At 46.6% G+C, this 18,729-nt stretch overlaps 2 protein-coding genes across 6 annotated transcripts in view; one reads left to right on the forward strand and one right to left on the reverse strand.

The window, feature by feature from the left end:
• Positions 1 to 16,505, forward strand: part of GATA4 (GATA binding protein 4) — a 33,931-nt gene extending 17,426 nt beyond the window's left edge. For 2 of the 3 annotated variants that reach the window (XM_051614400.1, XM_051614402.1), the window contains exons 3-7: positions 5,865 to 6,034; positions 9,078 to 9,203; positions 10,224 to 10,311; positions 10,577 to 10,719; positions 11,820 to 16,505. In XM_051614400.1, the coding sequence (XP_051470360.1) occupies positions 5,865 to 6,034; positions 9,078 to 9,203; positions 10,224 to 10,311; positions 10,577 to 10,719; positions 11,820 to 12,002 (710 nt within the window). In that variant the 3' untranslated portion in view covers positions 12,003 to 16,505. The remainder of the gene's footprint in view (positions 1 to 5,864; positions 6,035 to 9,077; positions 9,204 to 10,223; positions 10,312 to 10,576; positions 10,720 to 11,819) is intronic. The other variant, XM_051614401.1, reaches the window with a different exon arrangement.
• Positions 1 to 18,729, reverse strand: part of LOC127382597 (gallinacin-13-like) — a 592,294-nt gene that overhangs the window by 511,955 nt on the left and 61,610 nt on the right. The gene's annotated exons all lie outside the window — the stretch shown is intronic.

Genomic DNA, 18,729 nt, shown 5'->3' on the forward strand with positions numbered 1-18,729 from the left:
TTCTGACAATAGCACGTTCAAGGCCTCACCCAAGACTAGGATACTGTTGTGCAACACAGAAGTGACATTTCCTGCCCTGGAGACCTTGCAGTCCTTGTAAACAGTAGGTGTGAGGGGAAAAATATCTCCTACATAGCAAGCTCGTGATCAGGATAGGGACAGGACCCAACCCATCCTCTCCATTAGCTGGGTCATTCAACAAGATTTCATGATGTAGACTCATGTGAGAGTGTCTTTCATGGACTAAAGGTAGGGTCTTATGAAGAATTAATCATAGAACCACAGAATCACAGAATGGTTTGGGTTGGAAGGGACTCTTAAACATCGTCTAATCCAACCCCACTGCAGTGAGCAGGGACATCTTCAACTAGATCATGTTGCTCAGAGCCCCATCCAACCTGACCTTGAATGTTTCCAGGGATGGGGCATCTACCACCTCTCTGGGCAACCTATGCTAGTGTCTCACCACCCTCACTGTAAAAAATTTCTTCCTGGTATCTAGTCTGAATCTCCCCTCTTCTAGTTCAAAACTATCACCCCTTGTCCTATCACTACAGTCCCTGCTAAAAAATTTGTCCCCAAGGAAAGCAGAAGGCCATTGGCATTAGACAACACCAAGGACCCAACCCATAAGAAGGACTGAATGATCCCAAGGCTGATATTATCCAAGGTAAGGGCTGGGCAAATGCACTCAGGGAAGCTGCACATTCAAAGAGGAAGACAAGGCCATTCAGCACATGAGGCTACTCCAGCCACGGGCTGGTGTCCTTCCCAGCCTGCCCAGCAAACCTTATCCATTCCTCAACTCTGTCCCATCCCCAGCCATACCTGGCTTTGGGAGAGGGAGTAAATCTCTCCAGCAGAAAGGCTATTACGGAGGTCACCGGATAGACTCATAAATCTCCATTATCAGGCAGCGGCTCCTGTGCCACAAAACGGAAATTATTGCCCTGAGTGTGACTGGGGGAGCTTTTCCTTCCCCCCACATTGTTCAGGGCCCTCCGGGAGCTGCTCAAGCAATTTGCTGCCTGAATAAACGTTTCCTTTCCCAGCTGCTAAGTACAAGGAATAAGTGTCAGGGGATCTCATAATGCCAGGATTTAGAGCTCCAGACCCAAGACAGAAGTCAAGAAAAAGCTTTGCTGTTTTTTTTCCTGGGGACCCTCCATTCTGTCAGGCCTTAATCCCCATTATTAATAACAATGGCAAATTAAACAATTAGTGCACTTGAAGCTCAGTGACCTCCATGCCCAATACTGCTCAGGCTGCTGGTGGATCACAGTTCCTGTGGGCTCTGAGCCTTGGGAATATTTGGGTTTTCTTGGACACTCCCCCATGTAAAACTTCACCAGCTGCAGCTCTTCAGGTGATACTTTTTCATGGTTTTGTAGACCCTCACGTTCTCAAGAGCAGCTGTGTGGCCTGGAGGTCAGCTCAGAAGGCTCTCCTTGGCAACTTCATCCCTGAGTTTAGGGATGCTGTGAAATTATAGCACCTCTTTTAGAAACAGATCCAGTCTCTTGCCTTCCATTTCTCCATTGGGGCCCAAATGCCTTTTAGTCACCAAAGAGCATGTGTTAAGCCTACATCATCTTCTCTGAGTCAGTATCCAGTAGTGTCCAAGACACATCCTTCAACATCAAGTGTATTTTCATAGCATCACAGAGATACAGAATAGTTTAGGTTGGAAAAAACCTTTAAGATCATCAAGTTCAATCATTAACCTAACTCTGCAAAGCCTGGTGCTAAACCATGCTCCTAAGCACCCCATCTATACATGTCTTAAACATCTCCAGGGATGGTGATTCAACCATCTCCCTGAGCAGTCTGTCCCAGTGTTTATTAACCCTTTTGGTGAAGAAGTTTCTCCTAATATCCAGTCTAAACCTCCCCTGGCACAACTTGAAGCCATCTCCTCTTATTCTGTTGCTTCTTACCTGGGATAAGAGACCAACACTCATTTCCCTACAACCTCCTTTCAGGCAGTTGCAGAGGGTGAGAAGGTCTCCCCTCAGCCTCCTTTTCTCCAGGCTGAACACCCTTAGTTCCATCAGCCTTGTTAGGCTTGTGCTCCAGACCCTTCACCAGCTTCACTGCCCTTCTTTAAAGCAAGAGAAGATATTTCTCCTCCACGTGAGATCTCTTGAAGTCAAGGAGCTCCTCTGCTCTGATGAGGCTCCAGAAATGGTTTTAATGAGGTGGCACTCAGCAGATGTCATCTTCTGACTCAGCACTGGGTAGTGCATGCAGGGGGCACACCCATCTGATATTATCCCATGAGGGCTGAGATTAGGGAGAGTCATGTGTGCCCTGAGAACAAAGTCTATTCCTTCCTCCACTCAAGAACCAGCAATTTCTGTTTATTAATGTTCATAAGGATCACCTTTGTCTGCAGCTGAGAGGGGAAAATCATATAAATGCTCTTACTACAGAAGCAGAAGAGGACTTTTTGAAACTTAAACCAATGAAAGTCCCTCCAGAGAGAAGCTCCAGTCCAAATCCCATGGAAATTTAAAACAAAACAAAACAAAACAACAAAAAAAACACCACCAAAAAGTAGGTGAAAGCTACAACTTAAACAAATATGGATGAAAGAGGAGAGCAGGTGTCAAGATTGCTTTGTACTGGTGTTGTGGGGGTCTGATTCCAAACCAACAGTGAAAATAATGTGGACAATGGAGCTGGGTGTCCCACAAACTCTTTGGAAGCAACACCCAATATTCAGTAGCAAATCTGATTATTGTCAGAAAAGAAGAGACTTTTGCTCTGCTTGGTTTCAACTCCATGTCCTCTGTTTCTTTCTAAAAGCAAAAGTGTTGCCATACTTGATATTTCTTGGTATCAGATCTGTTTTAAGGGACTTTCTTATTCAAGGGCTAGTCCAACTCTTAGCATTTCTGACTGTCAGGAAATTTTCTTTTATTGCCATGATTAAAAGCTTTCAGATTTTGTTCTTCTGGAGGAAAAATATCCAGGAAAGACGTTAGGCCAGGTTGGATGGTGCTTGGAGCAACCTGATCCCTGCCCGTGGCAGGGATGGAAATGAGTGGTCTTTAAGGTCCTTTGCAACACAAACCATGCTATGATTCTATGATACTTTGTAATTAATCACCAACACAACTCAAATTGGCCAAGAATTTTAACTGTTACCTTTGGATTTCCTCTGCTCTGCTGAATTCTCCCTGGATTATGTCAACAACGTTGTACTGAATTATTTTCAAAGAAGGAATTTTCTCACAAAAATTGCTTGGCTTTTTCTTTGGAAAATGAGAAATGAAAAACTCAACAACTTCTAAGACAGAAAAAAAAAAAAAAAGTGAAATGTTTTCCTTTCTTGAGATTTTTCAAGGAAATTAGCTCTTTCCTGACCAGCTGTTCCAATCCTTCCCTTTTCAAAGGAAGTTCATTTGATCTAGATTTTGGCTGTGGCTCAATGGTGATTTTAAAGGGGAAAGTGAGGCATTTTGGTTACAGAATCACTGAATTCATGTGTACAAAAATCACCCGGAGAAATTCTCATCTTTCCTAAACCATCAGAATTGCTCAAAGGTAATGAGATTTTTCCTTAGCTGCTGGATCCCTTCTTTTCTGGCTCCAAAGCCCCTTGGCTACACTAATTTACTGTTTTCTAGTATTTCCCCATGGCCACATTTCCTCTCTTGCCATTTTTAGCCTGGTTTTCTAGGGAGAATTAAGTTCATGCGATTTTTTTTCTCTGTGTCTCTGTTTTACTGGCGCCACTTTAGTAATTTTTCAGTCCTTTGGCTGTTTCATGGTTATGTAGTTTCCTACAGATTTTCCAAAAATAGTCTGGAGAAAAGAGAAAATAAGGCTGATGTTTGAACGTAACCTTTAGTAGATACAAGAGGATCCACATGGGATTGAGGCACAGGCAGGCAAGAAGCCAAATGTTAGTAGTTTGCTGGTTGAGGAACTATTGTCTTCTAGCAGAAAGCTGAGATACTCATATAACAAGCAGGTGAACAAGCACAAAAGATAGCAAGATGCACAATAACATTTCAAGAGTTATTCTGGTCTCTAATGGCTGAAAGTCCTGATAGAAAGTTCTCTAAATGTCTCCTGTGTGATGCAGTCTGTTTGGAGTTTTTTCAGCAGTTTGGTTTATTCCCAGCCTACACTAATCATAGAATCACAGAATAATTTGGGTTGGAAGGGACCTTATAGATCATCTAGATCTAACCCCCTGCCATGGGCAGGGACACCTCCCACAACACCAGATTGCTCCAAGTCCCATCCAACCTGGCCTTAAACACTTCCAGAGATGAAGCAGCAGGTTGCTCTGAGCAACCTGGGCCAGTGTGTCACCAACCTCACAGCAAAGAATTTCTCCTAAGATCTCATTTAAATCTCCCCTCTTTCAGCTTGAGACCATTCCCCTTCATCTTATCACTCCCTGCCCTTGTAAAAATTCTCTCTTCAGCTTTCCTGTAGCCCTCTCAGGTGCTGGGAGGTGCTCTAAGGTCTTCTCTTCTAAGCTTTCTCTTCTCCAGGCTGAACCCCAACTGTCCCAGCCTGTCTCCATTGCAGAGGTGCTCCAACCCCCTGATCATCCTCAGGACACTCTCTGGACTTGCTCCAACAGCTTCATGTCATTCTTGTGTTGGTGTCTCCAGAACTGGACACAGCATTATGTAATGGAGCCCTCTGCTGTAATTTTCTTCTTCTCTTCCATTATTTTACTAGTGTTCCCTTTTTGGAGTCATGTCAACAGAACCTGTCAGTGTGCAGGAAGGAATGGTTTTGTAACAGAAGAAATACATCCCCAAGCTGAACTCCATAGCTGATAGTCTCTTGGTGGGATCACCATCAGGAATGCACAGTTTCAAGGTCTGTGCCAGCTGAGTGCAGCTGTATTTACATCTCAGTAAGGCCTGTAGCTGATGTTTATGTTTTATTAGGTGATGGCTTTGGCTTCTCAAGGGCATTGAATCCAAGGGTGAGCTGACCTGGTCTTTCCAAATGCTGATGAAATCGAGGTGTTCCATGTTGACTCTGCACCACCTTGCAGATGATATGGACATTCCATAGCCATAGGGATTGCACTAGCCCAGCCCAGAGCAATTGTCCTCACTCTCACATCACACCTGCAGCTGGGCCCTGGTGCAGGGTGAACCAGGAACGTGGTGAATCAATGCACTAAGCCCTGGAGAGTGACATCAAGCACAGAGGAGATTTCCATCAAAAGCTGAGTCTGTGACACTTACTTATAAATGCCCATCAACTGTCTGAGCGAATTCTTGTGTTTTAGGAGCCACTGCTCATGCAGAGAAAAGAGCAAAGGGACATCAAGGTCTCAACCCCTCACTTCCTGCAGCCTTTCCCCTCTGCAGAGAGGCTGGGTGGGAGCAATCAAGGGCTGGGTGAGGGAAAGTAGGAGGTATAGACATAGCTTTCCCTGCCCACACCTACTGAAGCGCCACAGAGAGCTGCTGGGGAAGCTACCTGATGTCTGGGCAGTTCTGCTTTGTGGCTCCAGGCTTGGGTTTGTTCATGGTCTTGACTGTAAACACGTCTCCTTCCCTGCCCTGGCTGTGTCCAATCTTGAAAACTGGATAAAGTCAGAGCAGAAGGAGAGGTTTCTGTTTCTGTCTCATTGTATCCGTGTCCCAGCACATCCCTGCTGCCACAGAAGTCCTGCAGCCAACACTGTATGACAGGGAAAGGGATTTTGCTTCCCAATAATCCCACAGGCTTCCTTGAGAAAGGAAGCACCCTATGAAATCTGAATGTTTGTGATTTCTAGAAATGTCATTTCTGGGCTCAAATATGGAGAACTGGACCAGAAATTAAATGTACAGCTGCCCAATTAACCAAGTCTTTTCCCTTCTTTCCCATCACGGCAGCAGAATTTTTTGATGATTATTCAGAAGGGCGAGAATGTGTCAACTGTGGGGCCATGTCCACCCCACTCTGGAGGAGAGATGGCACGGGGCACTACCTCTGCAATGCCTGTGGGCTCTACCACAAGATGAATGGCATCAACAGGCCCTTGTTCAAACCTCAGAGGAGGCTGGTAAGTCAAGATCACACCACACATGTGGGGCAAGGCTGCGTGCAAGGATGAGGCAGAAAGACCTTGGCTAGGTGGAGATGCCAGGGGTGTTTCAACTCCTTGGGTCTGCCCAATTTAGGTGGTTTTGGTGCAGATTTCTGAAATAAGCCAGATTGTCTTGTTCTTGGTCCACTCCAAGGTCTTGTACTGCCCAGATGAGTTCTACAGACACCCAGGCCAGGTCGGGGAAGGGGCTGTAGGACACAGGGGCAGTCCTATGGTGTCAGCTGAGCAAAAGTCAGCTTTTGCTTTAGTACCCTTGTAGGCAGATTAAGAAGAATGGAAACCTTTTCCAGCTTCACCACACCACCAGTCTTTCTTCTCTTACCTTCAGGGCCCGTATTATTGCCTAGTCACTGGTGGGTGACCCCTCTCACTTTGTGGCCACTGGACACCTTTTCTAGATACTCTCATCCCAGTTCCTTTGGGCAAGCTGAAGCAGAGTTTGTGGGGCAGGTCAGGGTATCCCAAAGCCTCTGGGGTGAGGATGGAGTATGCATGGGGAACCTGGGGGATGGGAACACCCTGTGGATAACCTGCCTGTTTCTGCCCCTTTCACGAGGGGTTTTGGGAAGGTCTCTGCAGTCTGTGCCCCAGGGATGTGGAGTCATAGCTTTAGGTAGAAAGCCATCCCTCAGGGCCATATTTCCTTGTCTTCCATGAGGCTCCTACCCCAACCTGCCCTGGCCTTCTTATCACCCAGACCTGTCTGTGCCCAAAGCCAGCTGTTCCCTGCAAGCCTCAAAAAATGACACTTGGCAGCCTGAGTGCTGCCACCAGCCACAGCCACCCAGCGCCCTCTTGTGAAAACCCCTTCCTGGACACTGCACTGACTGCACCCTGCCACCCAGGCTCCTGCCCTCTGTCATGTGCTGCTCTACATGTGGTCCTTGGGCACATCTGTGTAGGCAGAAATGTCCCGTCGGGTGCCAGGCTTGGTCCTTTGGAGCAAGCAGTGATGTTCACTCTGCAGAGTTTGGGAGAAAGCTTGGAAAAACCTATGAAAAATATAAATGCATGAGCTGTGCAGATCTGTATGTGCACTTTTGTCACTTAGCTGGGCTGCTGACAATCTGGAAACCTTGCAGAACTGGCCAGATTTCTGCTTTTTCTTATGGAAGAGAATTTCCGTGAAGAAAAGGAGGATCTGTCCAGAGATGCAATGTAGGGATGTGGTTCAGGTCATGACAATTGGTCTACCTGAATAAATATCTTCAGTAGAAGTGATTTGGTTTAATCTGTCACTATGTAACCCCTTTTTTTTCGGAGACTGAGATGTACCAGAGAGCCCTGCAAGGGACATCTCTGCCTTTACTGCAAGCTCTGTAAAGCTCTCGGTCCAATTCCAAAGGCTGCTGATTGAAGTTAATACATGGTGAGCTTACAATTAAAGAAGTGTTTGGCTTCTCTGCACCAAAGGGTTTTTCCAGATTCTGAAGTCTTAAGAAGTACTTGAATTTCAGTTTTTATTGTTCTCCTGTTGTAGACTGACTGAACCTGGTTTATAACAAGGGAGAAGAAACAGAGAGAGAGTGCTGTGGCAAAGATCACAGAGCAAATTCCCAGTAGGTGCTAGGTCCTTTGACCCCAACACAGCAGCCAGCTGTGCTTTTCAGGTCTGCAGAGCTGGGTAGATGTCCAAGACCACCAGATTTCCTCCCCACAGGCTCATTTTCAGGCACCGTGAGAACAGGAATCTTCACACAGCTCCAGCACTTCTGTTCAGTCCTTGGTTTATCAGCAAGAAAAGAGAGAATTTGACCTCTGTTCACCCAGACTATATCCTCAGCTTCTTAAGACCTGAGATTTGAAGGATGCTGGAAAGAGTCAGACAAGCATGAAGGATGCCACTTTTTCTTGCTGCACCTGCTTCCAAGCTCAAAACTGCTATTTTATATTGTTTCAAGCTCACTGTCTTCCTCCTGTGGCTTTTTGAGCTTGGCTAAACCAGTTCACTCAGGGAGTAAACTTGATAAGGCCTGTTCCCTGCACTGCTTCATTAGTGGGGATTTCTATTAATTATCCATCTTTATCTTGAGTAAGATGATGCTCTTGGAAGCACTCCTTTTCTTATCTTCCCCTCAAGCCACATAAGCAACACCCTACAAACCCAGCAAGGAGTAGATAACATTCAGAGAATCACAGAATGGTTTTGGTTGGAAGGGAACTTAAAGATGACCTAGTCCCAACCCCCTGCCATGGGTGGGGTCACCTCCCACTAGACCAGGTTGCTCCAAGCCCCATCCAACCTGGCCTTGAGCACTTCCAGAGAAAGGGCAACCACAGCTTCTCTGGGTAACCTGGCTCAGTGTCCCACCACCTTCACAGGAAACAATTTCTTCCTAATGTCTAACCTGTATCTCCCCTCTTCCAGTTTAAGGTCATTACCCCTTGTCCTATCACTACATGCCCTCGTGAAAAGTCCTTCCCCGTCTTTCCTGTAGCCTCTTCAGGTACTGGAAGGTGCTCTAAACTATCCAAGGCTCTAAGGCTGAACAACCCCAAATCTCTCAGCCGGTCTCCATAGCAGAGGTGCTTCAGCACACTGAAGCTTTCATGACATTGATAACATCTTCTTGGAATATGCCATGATGGTGAAGGGCTTGGGAACCTGAAAGGGCAGAAGGGCCTGAGATCCAGAACCCTTTGTGTAGGTGTGTGTATATCCAGCTTAGTCTCTAAGCTGCTCCTAGACATACAGGAGATCTGGGGCTCTTTTCAGGTGATGTCTCTGGCAGCACCTCAGATGCCCCAGGACAGCTGAGATGTGCACACAGTGCACATGGTGGTGGAAAGGCAGCGGAGCAGAAGCTGAAAGGCAAGAGGGGAAGCAAAAAGCAGCTGCCTTATCCACCACACCAAAGCGAAAGGAGAAACGGGCAGAGAAATTAGAAAGGCAAGAGGAGAGGAAAACCAGAGGAGTGCTGGAGCGAGGCTGTGGGACCTGGTGCTGATGGTAGCAGTGGAGGGCTGATGTGTTTTCTTCCTCTGCACGTTCTCGCAGTCGGCTTCCCGCCGCGTCGGCCTCTCTTGTGCCAACTGCCACACGACCACGACCACGCTCTGGCGCCGGAACGCCGAGGGAGAGCCCGTCTGCAACGCCTGCGGGCTCTACATGAAGCTGCACGGGGTAACGGGGCTTTGCTCTTTTACGGGGGGAGTATCGATAGCACCAAGCTGGGCACTGGCTTTGTTGTGCAGCTCTGTGCTCTCCTGGGGCTGCTTTTTCTGCTGGCCCTTTGGGCTTTAGTCCCCCTCAATATTACATCGTGTTCATACTGGCAAGGGGTGATGCATGAAGGGCATTTCTCATGTATTGGTTTCATAGAATTGTGGAATAGCTTGGATGGGAAGGACCTTAAAGATCACCTAGTTCCAGTCCCTCTGCTCTGGGCAGGGACACACCCTGGACCAGGTTGCTCTAAGTCCTATCCAAAATTTGCTGCCATTTGCCCCCAAGCCTTAGAAAGCGATGAAACCAGATCCAGATTCTTCCCACCTAAATTCAGGCACTTTAGTGAAAAACCTGAGTCAGAAGCACAAAGAAAGGCTTGGCCCTTCCACACAGGGTGTCAGATCTTGGCTGTAGGCTGGTCATGGGAGCAACTGATTACTATTTTTGCTCAGGTGCCCAGATAGTCTCCTCCTCTCAGTGGGGGCTTTATGTACAAATATAATGTCTGATGTAGCTAGACAAGTCCTGTTGGAGTCCAAGGCATAGCAGGACTTTAAGATGCAAATCTACAGCCCTTCTCCCACCAGTCAGTGACAGCAGGGCCATCCCCCAAGGCAGAGACAAAGGCTTGCAACTTTTTGGCGATTGCTTTGTAGCAAACCCCTGCTTCTCATTGCTACTCCTAGGGTTTTTTATACATGTCCATGCTCTCAGTAATGTCCAGGGCTTCACAGTGGATGGAAGAGCATTCAGGACACACAGGTCAAAGCTTTATGGCTTTGACAAAGTATTATAGCTTTGACACATCTCTTCACACAGCAGTGCTGACCAGTGACCTTGGGCTCTATCTTGTTGTGGCTTTCAATTAAATCTGCTGGCTTTCATGGAGCCTGTGAGGCAGAAGTGGAATAATGTTTTCCTAGATGACCTTATGGACATGCAGAAACCAATGTGCTCTTATATATGGGTCTGTAGGTTCCAAGGCCTTTAGCAATGAGAAAAGAGGGCATCCAGACGAGGAAGCGCAAGCCGAAGAACCTTAACAAAACAAAGACACCAGCAGGTTAGTGTTGAATGGGGGAGTATATTCTATGCCCATACATGTATGCACTGGTGTTTCTGACCACCACTTCCTGTGAGTCAGATACCCAACCACAGAATGAGCTGATTCTTCAAAAACGGGTGTGTGTGTCTGAATTCCTTTCAGCAGTAACAAAGCCCTTCCCACCATTTATTTTTACCTACACCACCAGCTTTGGGTGGGTGGGTAGAGCGCTGCACTGGAAGGTCTTTGGGAAGAGCCTGGCTTACTGTCTGCTTTCTCACAGGTCCATCCAGCAGTGAGAGCCTTACTCCAACCACCAGCTCCACCAGCAGCAGCAGCAGCACCACAACCACTGAGGAGATGCGCCCCATAAAAACAGAACCTGGGCTCTCATCTCATTACGGGCACCCCAGTGCAATTTCTCAGGTACAGAGAGGAGATATTGGCAGTGGGACAAAGATGGGAACTAGGATGGTAGACATGGTGAGACATTTGTCCTCAAAACCTCAGTGGAAGGCTGCCTCTTTTCAACCCAGGAGTCTAGGAGTTGGCTGGAAAGAGATCTATCCTTTTGGATGGGGAAAACAGCACAATACAGCTTTTTAATGATGTGTAGCAGTCCTGATTGGATGAGAAGAAGTAGTAACTTTGCTGAAAACATGAAATTCCTTCTTGCTGGGCAGCTATATAGGTCCTATAGCAAGAAAATTCCCATTCCCTTCGTATTATTTGATTTGGTTTGATTTATCTTGAGCAAGGAAGAACTTGGTAGTATTATACTACTTCCCCTGCACTGTCTGTCTGTCTATTGAGTGAGAAGAGAAACACAGGGTGAGGACAATAAACTCATACAGCCCAAATCTAAGGGAATTGACTCCCTGCCAAGGTAAAGCAGGCCAGCATGACAGCCCAGAGCTGCAGAGTGAAATGGTGTGCTCTGTCCATATCCACCATGAGATGCCTTGGGACGAGCACAGAATCCACAGAAGGTGTGTATCCTGCTGAGCAACACTCACAGCTGGCAGCTGATCTGTATGGAGGTTTATTAACTGTGCTTTGGTTAATGATCCCCATTGCAAAGCATGACAGGGGGGGTGTCATGAGAGCAGGGCAGAGGGGCAGAATCCCCTCCCTTGACCTCCTAGTCATGCTGCTTTTGATGCTGCTCAGGACACAGTTGGCTTTTTTGTTGTGTGCTGTGCTGGACTGAGCCTGCATCTGCAGCACTTTGCAGAGCTGTTAATGTGTCCTGCAATAGACAGAAGGCCATTTGAAAGCTAGGAGAGCCCAAGACCAATGAAATCTCAAGCCTTGGGAGGTAAAACGATCATTTCTGACATTTAGAAGAGAACAAGATGTCTGGAGCAAGAAGGAAAGAGCCTGTCCCAAGTATGCATGAGCTGCAATCTGCAGCTCCACAGCAAATCCACAGCCATGTTATTCCAATAGCACCAGACCCCGTAAAGGGTTTCATATGGTCCTTTATGGTTTGAATCTTTCTTCACAGGATGTTCCTTTTCCCACAGGCATTCTCAGTCTCTGCCATGTCTGGACACGGGTCATCTATCCACCCTGCGATTTCAGCTCTGAAGCTTTCCCCACAGGCTTACCAGTCAGCTATCAGCCAGTCTCCACAAACCAGCTCCAAACAGGACTCCTGGAACAGCCTGGTGTTAGCTGATAACCATGGGGACATCATAACTGCGTAACCTGGTCTTCCATCCATGAACTTCAGGCTGATCTGCTTGAGAGATGAAGAAGATGCTGTGTAATCATCAAGTCAATGTTGTTTCCCACCTCCTTTCTTCTCCTGCCTTCTCTCCCCTCGTGAGATGTTCCAGCAAAGAGATAAAGAGGACTTACCTGAGGTGCAGGAGAGCTCTTACACAACAAACAGAGAAGACTCAAATCTCAAAGTAACTAATAGATTTGAAGCCTTTTTTCCCCACTTCAAATGAGCCTCTCTATTTGATTGTCACCAACTTCTATAAAATAGTCAGAAATACAAAGACGGACACAGTTCTTGAGTTTATTAAAGTATCTGACATTTAAGGCTCAGACAATGGTGGAGCAGAGACACTTTTTTTTTTTTTCTTCTGTCAGCATCTGTTATTTTCCAGACTAGGAGAAAATGCCACCATCTTCTCATTACCCAAATTCAGTGATCTTCCATCAAATGAAGCCAGTTCCAGAACAGTTTGTTGAACAGACTTCACTAGACATCTTGTGGTGGCTGTAGTGGATTTTATATGATCTAGGACAGAGAAAAAGAGATCCTTCCCCACACTCATCCTCAGTTCATACATCTAGAGCATTGTCTTCATTTTCCTAGGTGGTCTGAAAAGCTAATGAATGTCTGTATTTAATAGTAACTCCTTTCCTATTTATCATTACAAAATCATGGGACTGTGTTTCCAAAAAGTTGTTGCCTGAGCCTGGAGAAAGTCTGTTCAAAGTCAAAGAGAGATTTTGGAATGAGGAACCTTGTGGAAGCAGGTAGAGAAGACCCATATTGGTCATCAAATCCTGGAGGAAATCGCTGGGCTCTTCCCTTGTGGATAGCTACAAGCAAGGCCTAGAGGTTATTCAATAGCACAGCAAGTGACAGATGCTCTTCTAATGCTGCTGTGCCATTGCTTCTGAGACAGTTAATTTAATTATTTTGCAAACTTTTTGGTTGGTTTTGATGTCATAGATGAAATCTGACTGTGATTTATTGCTGGCTGTACTGTGAGGGCCCACTTTCCCCCTCACAGCTCAGGACCATTTCACATGTCTAAGCCTTCAGGATTTCACCTTTCTCACCAAGCAAAGGCTTCAGCTTCTAATGGGGCAGGCAGGGGATGTTTTCTTTACCAAGCATGTGCATAGACTTGCTTGCCTGCAAGAGAAGGAAAACTGCATTCATGCATGAGTATTAACCAAGACCTGTGTTTTTCTTGCCCATAAAGCTCTCAGCAACCAGGGGATCTTAGCAAATGGAGTTGGAAGAGATGCTGAGAGCTCACTGACTCATTCCCCTTTCCCAAAGGGATCAATCCTACGTAACCTCACCCTGGCTGCTCTTTCTCTAGCATGTGCTTAACAAACTCCAGCACCATAGGTGCCACAGCTCTCCTGTGCAGTCTCAGTGCTTCACCAGCTGCTTGCCATGGTGTTCTCATCAACATTTCTGAAGAGGGACAGCTTTGCCTCTCCAGGCAGAGAATTTCTGGGAGAGTTCATCCTACAAGATTCTCCACTCTTGTTTCTTTCATTCCCAAACTGTTACTCTTCTTGGCTCCTCAGCTCCCCTCTTTCCTCCCTGCATCCAGAACCCAAGTTAACAGAACTACCAAGTGAAAATCTAGAAGAGGGATTTTGCATCCCCCCTAAATGTGCCACCCTCTGTTTAACACCCACTGTTTAACATTACCGAAAAGAATGTTTCCACCCAAGCACCAAGATACATGCCTTGGTGAAGAGGACAGACATGTTTGAAACAAAAGAATGGCACCGTATTGTCTTGGTTTGAACTCGCAATTTTCCTCCTAATGTTAGAAAAGCTTCTCTAAGGAGAAGGACTCAACTGGACTGGTTATGGTAAAGACTGGGACTGGAGTCACAGTAGAGACCTGGACGCTTCCATACACTTCCCTGTGCTCTGTGTAACTCAGATGTGCAGGGTTTTGGAGAAGTGACAGAGCCTCTACACTCCCCAGGCAAAACCACCATGGCAGTGATGCCATGGGAATAGCTGGATGGTGTTTGCATCAGAGTTTCCTCTCTGTCTTGCTGAGCTAATGTAGGGTCTAGCCTCATTAGTGTTAATTACAGCCAAGGAAAAGAAACAGTAACAAAACCAAATTAAATCATGTTGTTCTGCTCAAGCCTCGTAGGCTGCAGAGAAGAGGCTAGAAATAGTCCTAAAAATGTGAATTTGGGCTGAAATCATAAAGCCATTTTCCCCCAGACATGCAAGTCTTTAGCCAGCCTCCTTGAACTATATTTCCTGCCTGTGACTGAGAAGCATGCACCATAATGATGCCCCTTGGCTAATGCACATGTTTGGGATATCCTGGACAACCTGAGAGGGAGGGAAGAAGGTGGTCTCCAGGAGAGGAGCTAAGGTCCAGACCAACCACATGCTCCATTTCTTATTCTATCTAGATGCTCCCGGAGGCCCCATCCACCTTGCTTTATTCCTGTGCTCCTCCTCAAACACAAACTCCCTAGCTGAATTTTTCTCCTGCCCTTAGAAGACACTCCAAGGTGCTATAAAGGAATCTGCTAGCAGGAAAACCTCTGCAAGACACAGCTTGCCCTATGCTCCCTCAGGTTATCTAAACGACCCTGGTAGAGATTTGTTAACTGGTTCTCAGCCTTCCTCAAGGACTTAAAAAAAATTATTGAAACACAGTGAGGGGTATTTACCAGGACCCTGGTAACAGGATGATAAGTCTGCTTTAAGATGAGGCTCTGGGGGCTGTGAGGACAATCTGGCTCTCTTTAGCAGAATAAATTAGGTCTCCTGTGTGATGCACTCTAGGTGACCCTGCTCTGGCAGGGGGGTTGGACTAGATGATCTTTCGAGGTCCTTTCCAACCCCTATGATTCTATGATTCTATGATTCTATGATTTTGCCCCTCCTTTTGCACCTCAAGCAGTAGAAGTCAAGATGCACCTAGTTCTGTTCTTCTTTTCAGTCACCCAAAACTGTGGTAGAGCTATTGTTGGTCCAAGAGCATTTGCCATATTCTGGACAACACTGATACCAAGATAGTGAGAGGCTGAGCTCAGACTGAGCACCATTATGGTAGGTGTTGCACAAACACACCACAACAGATGGGTCCTGTCCTAGGGAGTTTGTAACAATAGAATTACAGAGCAATTTAAGTCAGAAGGGACTAGATCAGGTGTCTCAGGTCCCTGCTCAGGCAAGTTTTAAATATCTCCAAGAATATAAATCCTACAGCCTCTCTGGGTTCCTGATCCAGTGTTTGACCACCCTTACGGTGGATTTTTTTTTTTTTCCCAAATAAATGTTAGATATTAATGAGAAACAAAATCATTGGTAAATCAATTGCTTTGCCTTGGGGATTCCCAAAAAATGAGTCATTTCAGGAGACTGAATGTTGGATCCGATCCCAGGAGTCACAGACAGCCCCTTCTTGCAGGTAGGAGCTGGGATGGCCAACACAGGATGACAAACACCAGAAGTGACACACTAAGGAATTCTCACATGACAAGAGAATAGAAGGGCAACCAGTTTCAGGAGACTCAGCTCATTCTAGCAAGAGGGGCAATTAAAAAAATTCTGAGTTCCATCTGAGCTTTGCTTTCCTTCCCCCGATGGCATTTAGAGCCTGCTTTGCTAATGAAATTAGATACAATTATTAAAGACTCATTAAGACTAGATAATTATTGCTATTATTGCAATAATTTAGTCCATTGCAGCATGGCTAGATAGTGAGGACCATACCAGGCCAGATCCTTCACAAGTGCAGGACCAAGAACCATTCCTGCCCTTGGGAGCAAGAGGGAAGGGCCCTGTCCTACAAAACCCTTAGACACATGTAACATACATTTGTGGGACTTGGTCCTTTAGAGGTCATCATCAACATGTGCAGATTTTGATGTCCAGTCCAAGGCTTTGCAGCACAAGGTTTGATGGTGCCAAACCAGACCTTTGCAATGGCTTAGTGGTCACCAGGGTGAGATGGGCAGATGAGAACCAAGATGGGGAGCCAAAGGGGTAAAAAGGTCATTTCACCATCTCTAAATGTCTTTCCTCGTTATGGAAGTGCAATACCTTGAATCACTTCAGCTATTATTTTGCAAATTTATCAAAAGACACCCTTCTTTTTCTTGCAATCTTATGGGCTGGCTGGAGAGGGTGCAATCAGAAGGAGCTCAGGAATTATCTAAATGAGCTTTAAAACCAATCATCAACTCTTAATGTAACATTGAAGCTGTGACTACGTCAGGGGTGGTGTTTTGTTTTGCTTTTTTTTCTCTCCATGTATAAATTTGAAGCTCCCCAGGCCATCTGGGAATTTGCCATGGAAACAGACACCTATTTTTAAGGGGGAGAAGGAAACCAACCAACTGAACAAGCTGTAATTATTTAAAGATGTAAAAAATATATATTATGAAGTAGTATGGCTATCAATCCACTTATCTTCTACACCTTTAGAACTAATGGAAATAAAACAATTATAATAAAACCAGAAGGCTACTGCTTGGCTTTGAATCTCCTCATGGACTTCTTGGAGAGGGCTGGAGCTAAATGATCACGTATGAAGGGAACTTGGAGAAGAAATTGTGCAACGGGTCCTGTTGTAGAGAGCTCGTAACAATAGAATTACAGAGTAATTTAAGTCAGAAGGGACTAGATCAGATGTCTCAGGTCCCTGGTCAGTCAAGTTTTGAGTATTACCAAGGATGGAAATCCTACAGCCTCTCTGGGTTCCTGATCCAGTGTTTGACCACCTTCATGGTGGATTTTTTTTTTTTTCCAAATAAATGTTAGATACTAATGAGAAACAAAATCATTGGTAAATCAATTGCTTTGACTTGGGGATTCCCAAAAAATGAGTCATTTCAGGAGACTGAATGTTGGATCCGATCCCAGGAGTCACAGACAGCCCCTTCTTGCAGGTAGGAGCTGGGATGGCCAACACAGGATGACAAACATCAGAAGTGACAGACCCAGCAACGAAGCCCTTCAAGGTCAGGTTGGAAGGGGCTTAGAGCAGCTTGGTGTAGTGGGAGGGGTCCATGGCCAGGGCAGGAGTGGAACTAAATGATCTTTGAAGTCCCCTCCAACACAAAGCATTCTGTGATTTTAACACAAAGGAGGAAAAGCACCCAACATGTTTTCCATGTGGCAGGAAACCCCCCCAAACACAGTGGAGAGAGGAAAAGCTTCTCAGGGCACCTTAACACTGTCATGACTTCTCTTTTTGCTCTGCTCGCCCACCTGGCTCTGCTGGGCAGGCTGCTGGTTGTTCAGCCCAACCACTGCCAGCTGAGCTCAGAGACATTGCCCTTAAGCCAAAGCCACATCCCTCCAAGGTCTGTGCTTCTACAGAGGGTGGGAGTGGCTGAGCTCAGCCCTCCCATAAGCCCCTGACCTTCTTCCCATGGTGTCCAGCTTCCTTCCCAGTCCAACCAGCCCCTGGAGGTCGGTGTAAGCTGTGGAGGGAGTGGGGCTGGGGCTTGAAACCTCTCCCGTTCCTCCCCCACCAGCCAACTGGGGAGTTCTCCTGCTGTTGGAGGGGAGGGACCATCTGCTATAAAAGTAGGTGGGTGGGAGGGATGTGGGTATGAAGGGTGAAGGTAAGGAGGTGGCTGAGGTGCTGTGGGAGCTGGCTGGGAGTGTTGGACTGGGGAAGGAGGAAGGGCTGGGGAGCAGAAGGGGGGAAATGAAGCAGGGGAGAAGGGCTGCGTGCTCTGCTCCTCGGGGTGTGTGCAGGGTGGGCCTGGGAATGGCATGGATGCAGGAATGTGGGGCTCGGGGGTGTGTGCCATGGGTGCCTCCTTTGGGACTCTGCAAGGTGCTGAGGGGGTTGGGTGGTTCCTCCTCTTCCTTCCTGGAAAGGGGGGAGCGTTTTGGAAGAGACTGAACTCTGGATTAAAAAGGTGAGGTAGGGAGGTCTATGGAGAGAAGGAAGAGACAAGAGACCTCAGGTGCTGGTACTTCTGATGCCCTGGGGAAAAGGGCAGGCTCTCCTCTTCAGAGGAGCATTGCCCATGGCCTCAGGTGGAAGACTGTGTTAAAACCTCACCAAGTGCTCAGCACTGGTAGTGTCTCAGGAGGAGCCTGTTGTGGGTAAAATCAGCAGCAACTGGAGCTGTGCAGATCTGCAGGTGATGAATGTCCTCAGGGTTGAACCTCAGGGCTATGTGAGCTATTCTGGGGCTCATTCCATGCTGCTTGGCAGGAAGTCAGTGCCTGGATAGTAATGTGGAAGACCCAAATGGCCTGGAGCACGGGCAGACCCCTGGGATGACTTGTATCTGAGTAGGGAGCAGCTCTTCCCTTGGTGGCTGTGTCAGGACAAGGATAGTTCACCACGGCCTGTGCTGTTTCTGGTTCATTAATGTCTCTGCAAGATTATGTTCCTCCTTTATACTGGGATGTCAAAACTGTGACTGAGGGAAACTGTTTGAGTTAGGTGAACTCTAGTTTCTGGTGAGGAGAGAGATGTTAAACAGTCTAAGGTCCTCTGTGACTCCTTGAACACCTGCAATAGGACAGGATTTCTGGAGATCCCAGGACAAATTCTTGCTTGTGGGATTAAAATTACCATTAGAGAGTTACTCATGGCCTTATTTGATTGAACTATGAATATCCCCAAGTATGGAAATTACCTCACCTCCCCAGGCCTGAAAGGAATCTCTTTCTCCCTGTGGACTTTGCCACAGGGACTTCAGGATAAAAATGGAGATGAG

This window comes from Apus apus, chromosome 3 (genome assembly GCF_020740795.1).
Source record: "Apus apus isolate bApuApu2 chromosome 3, bApuApu2.pri.cur, whole genome shotgun sequence".
Lineage (NCBI taxonomy): Eukaryota > Metazoa > Chordata > Aves > Apodiformes > Apodidae > Apus > Apus apus.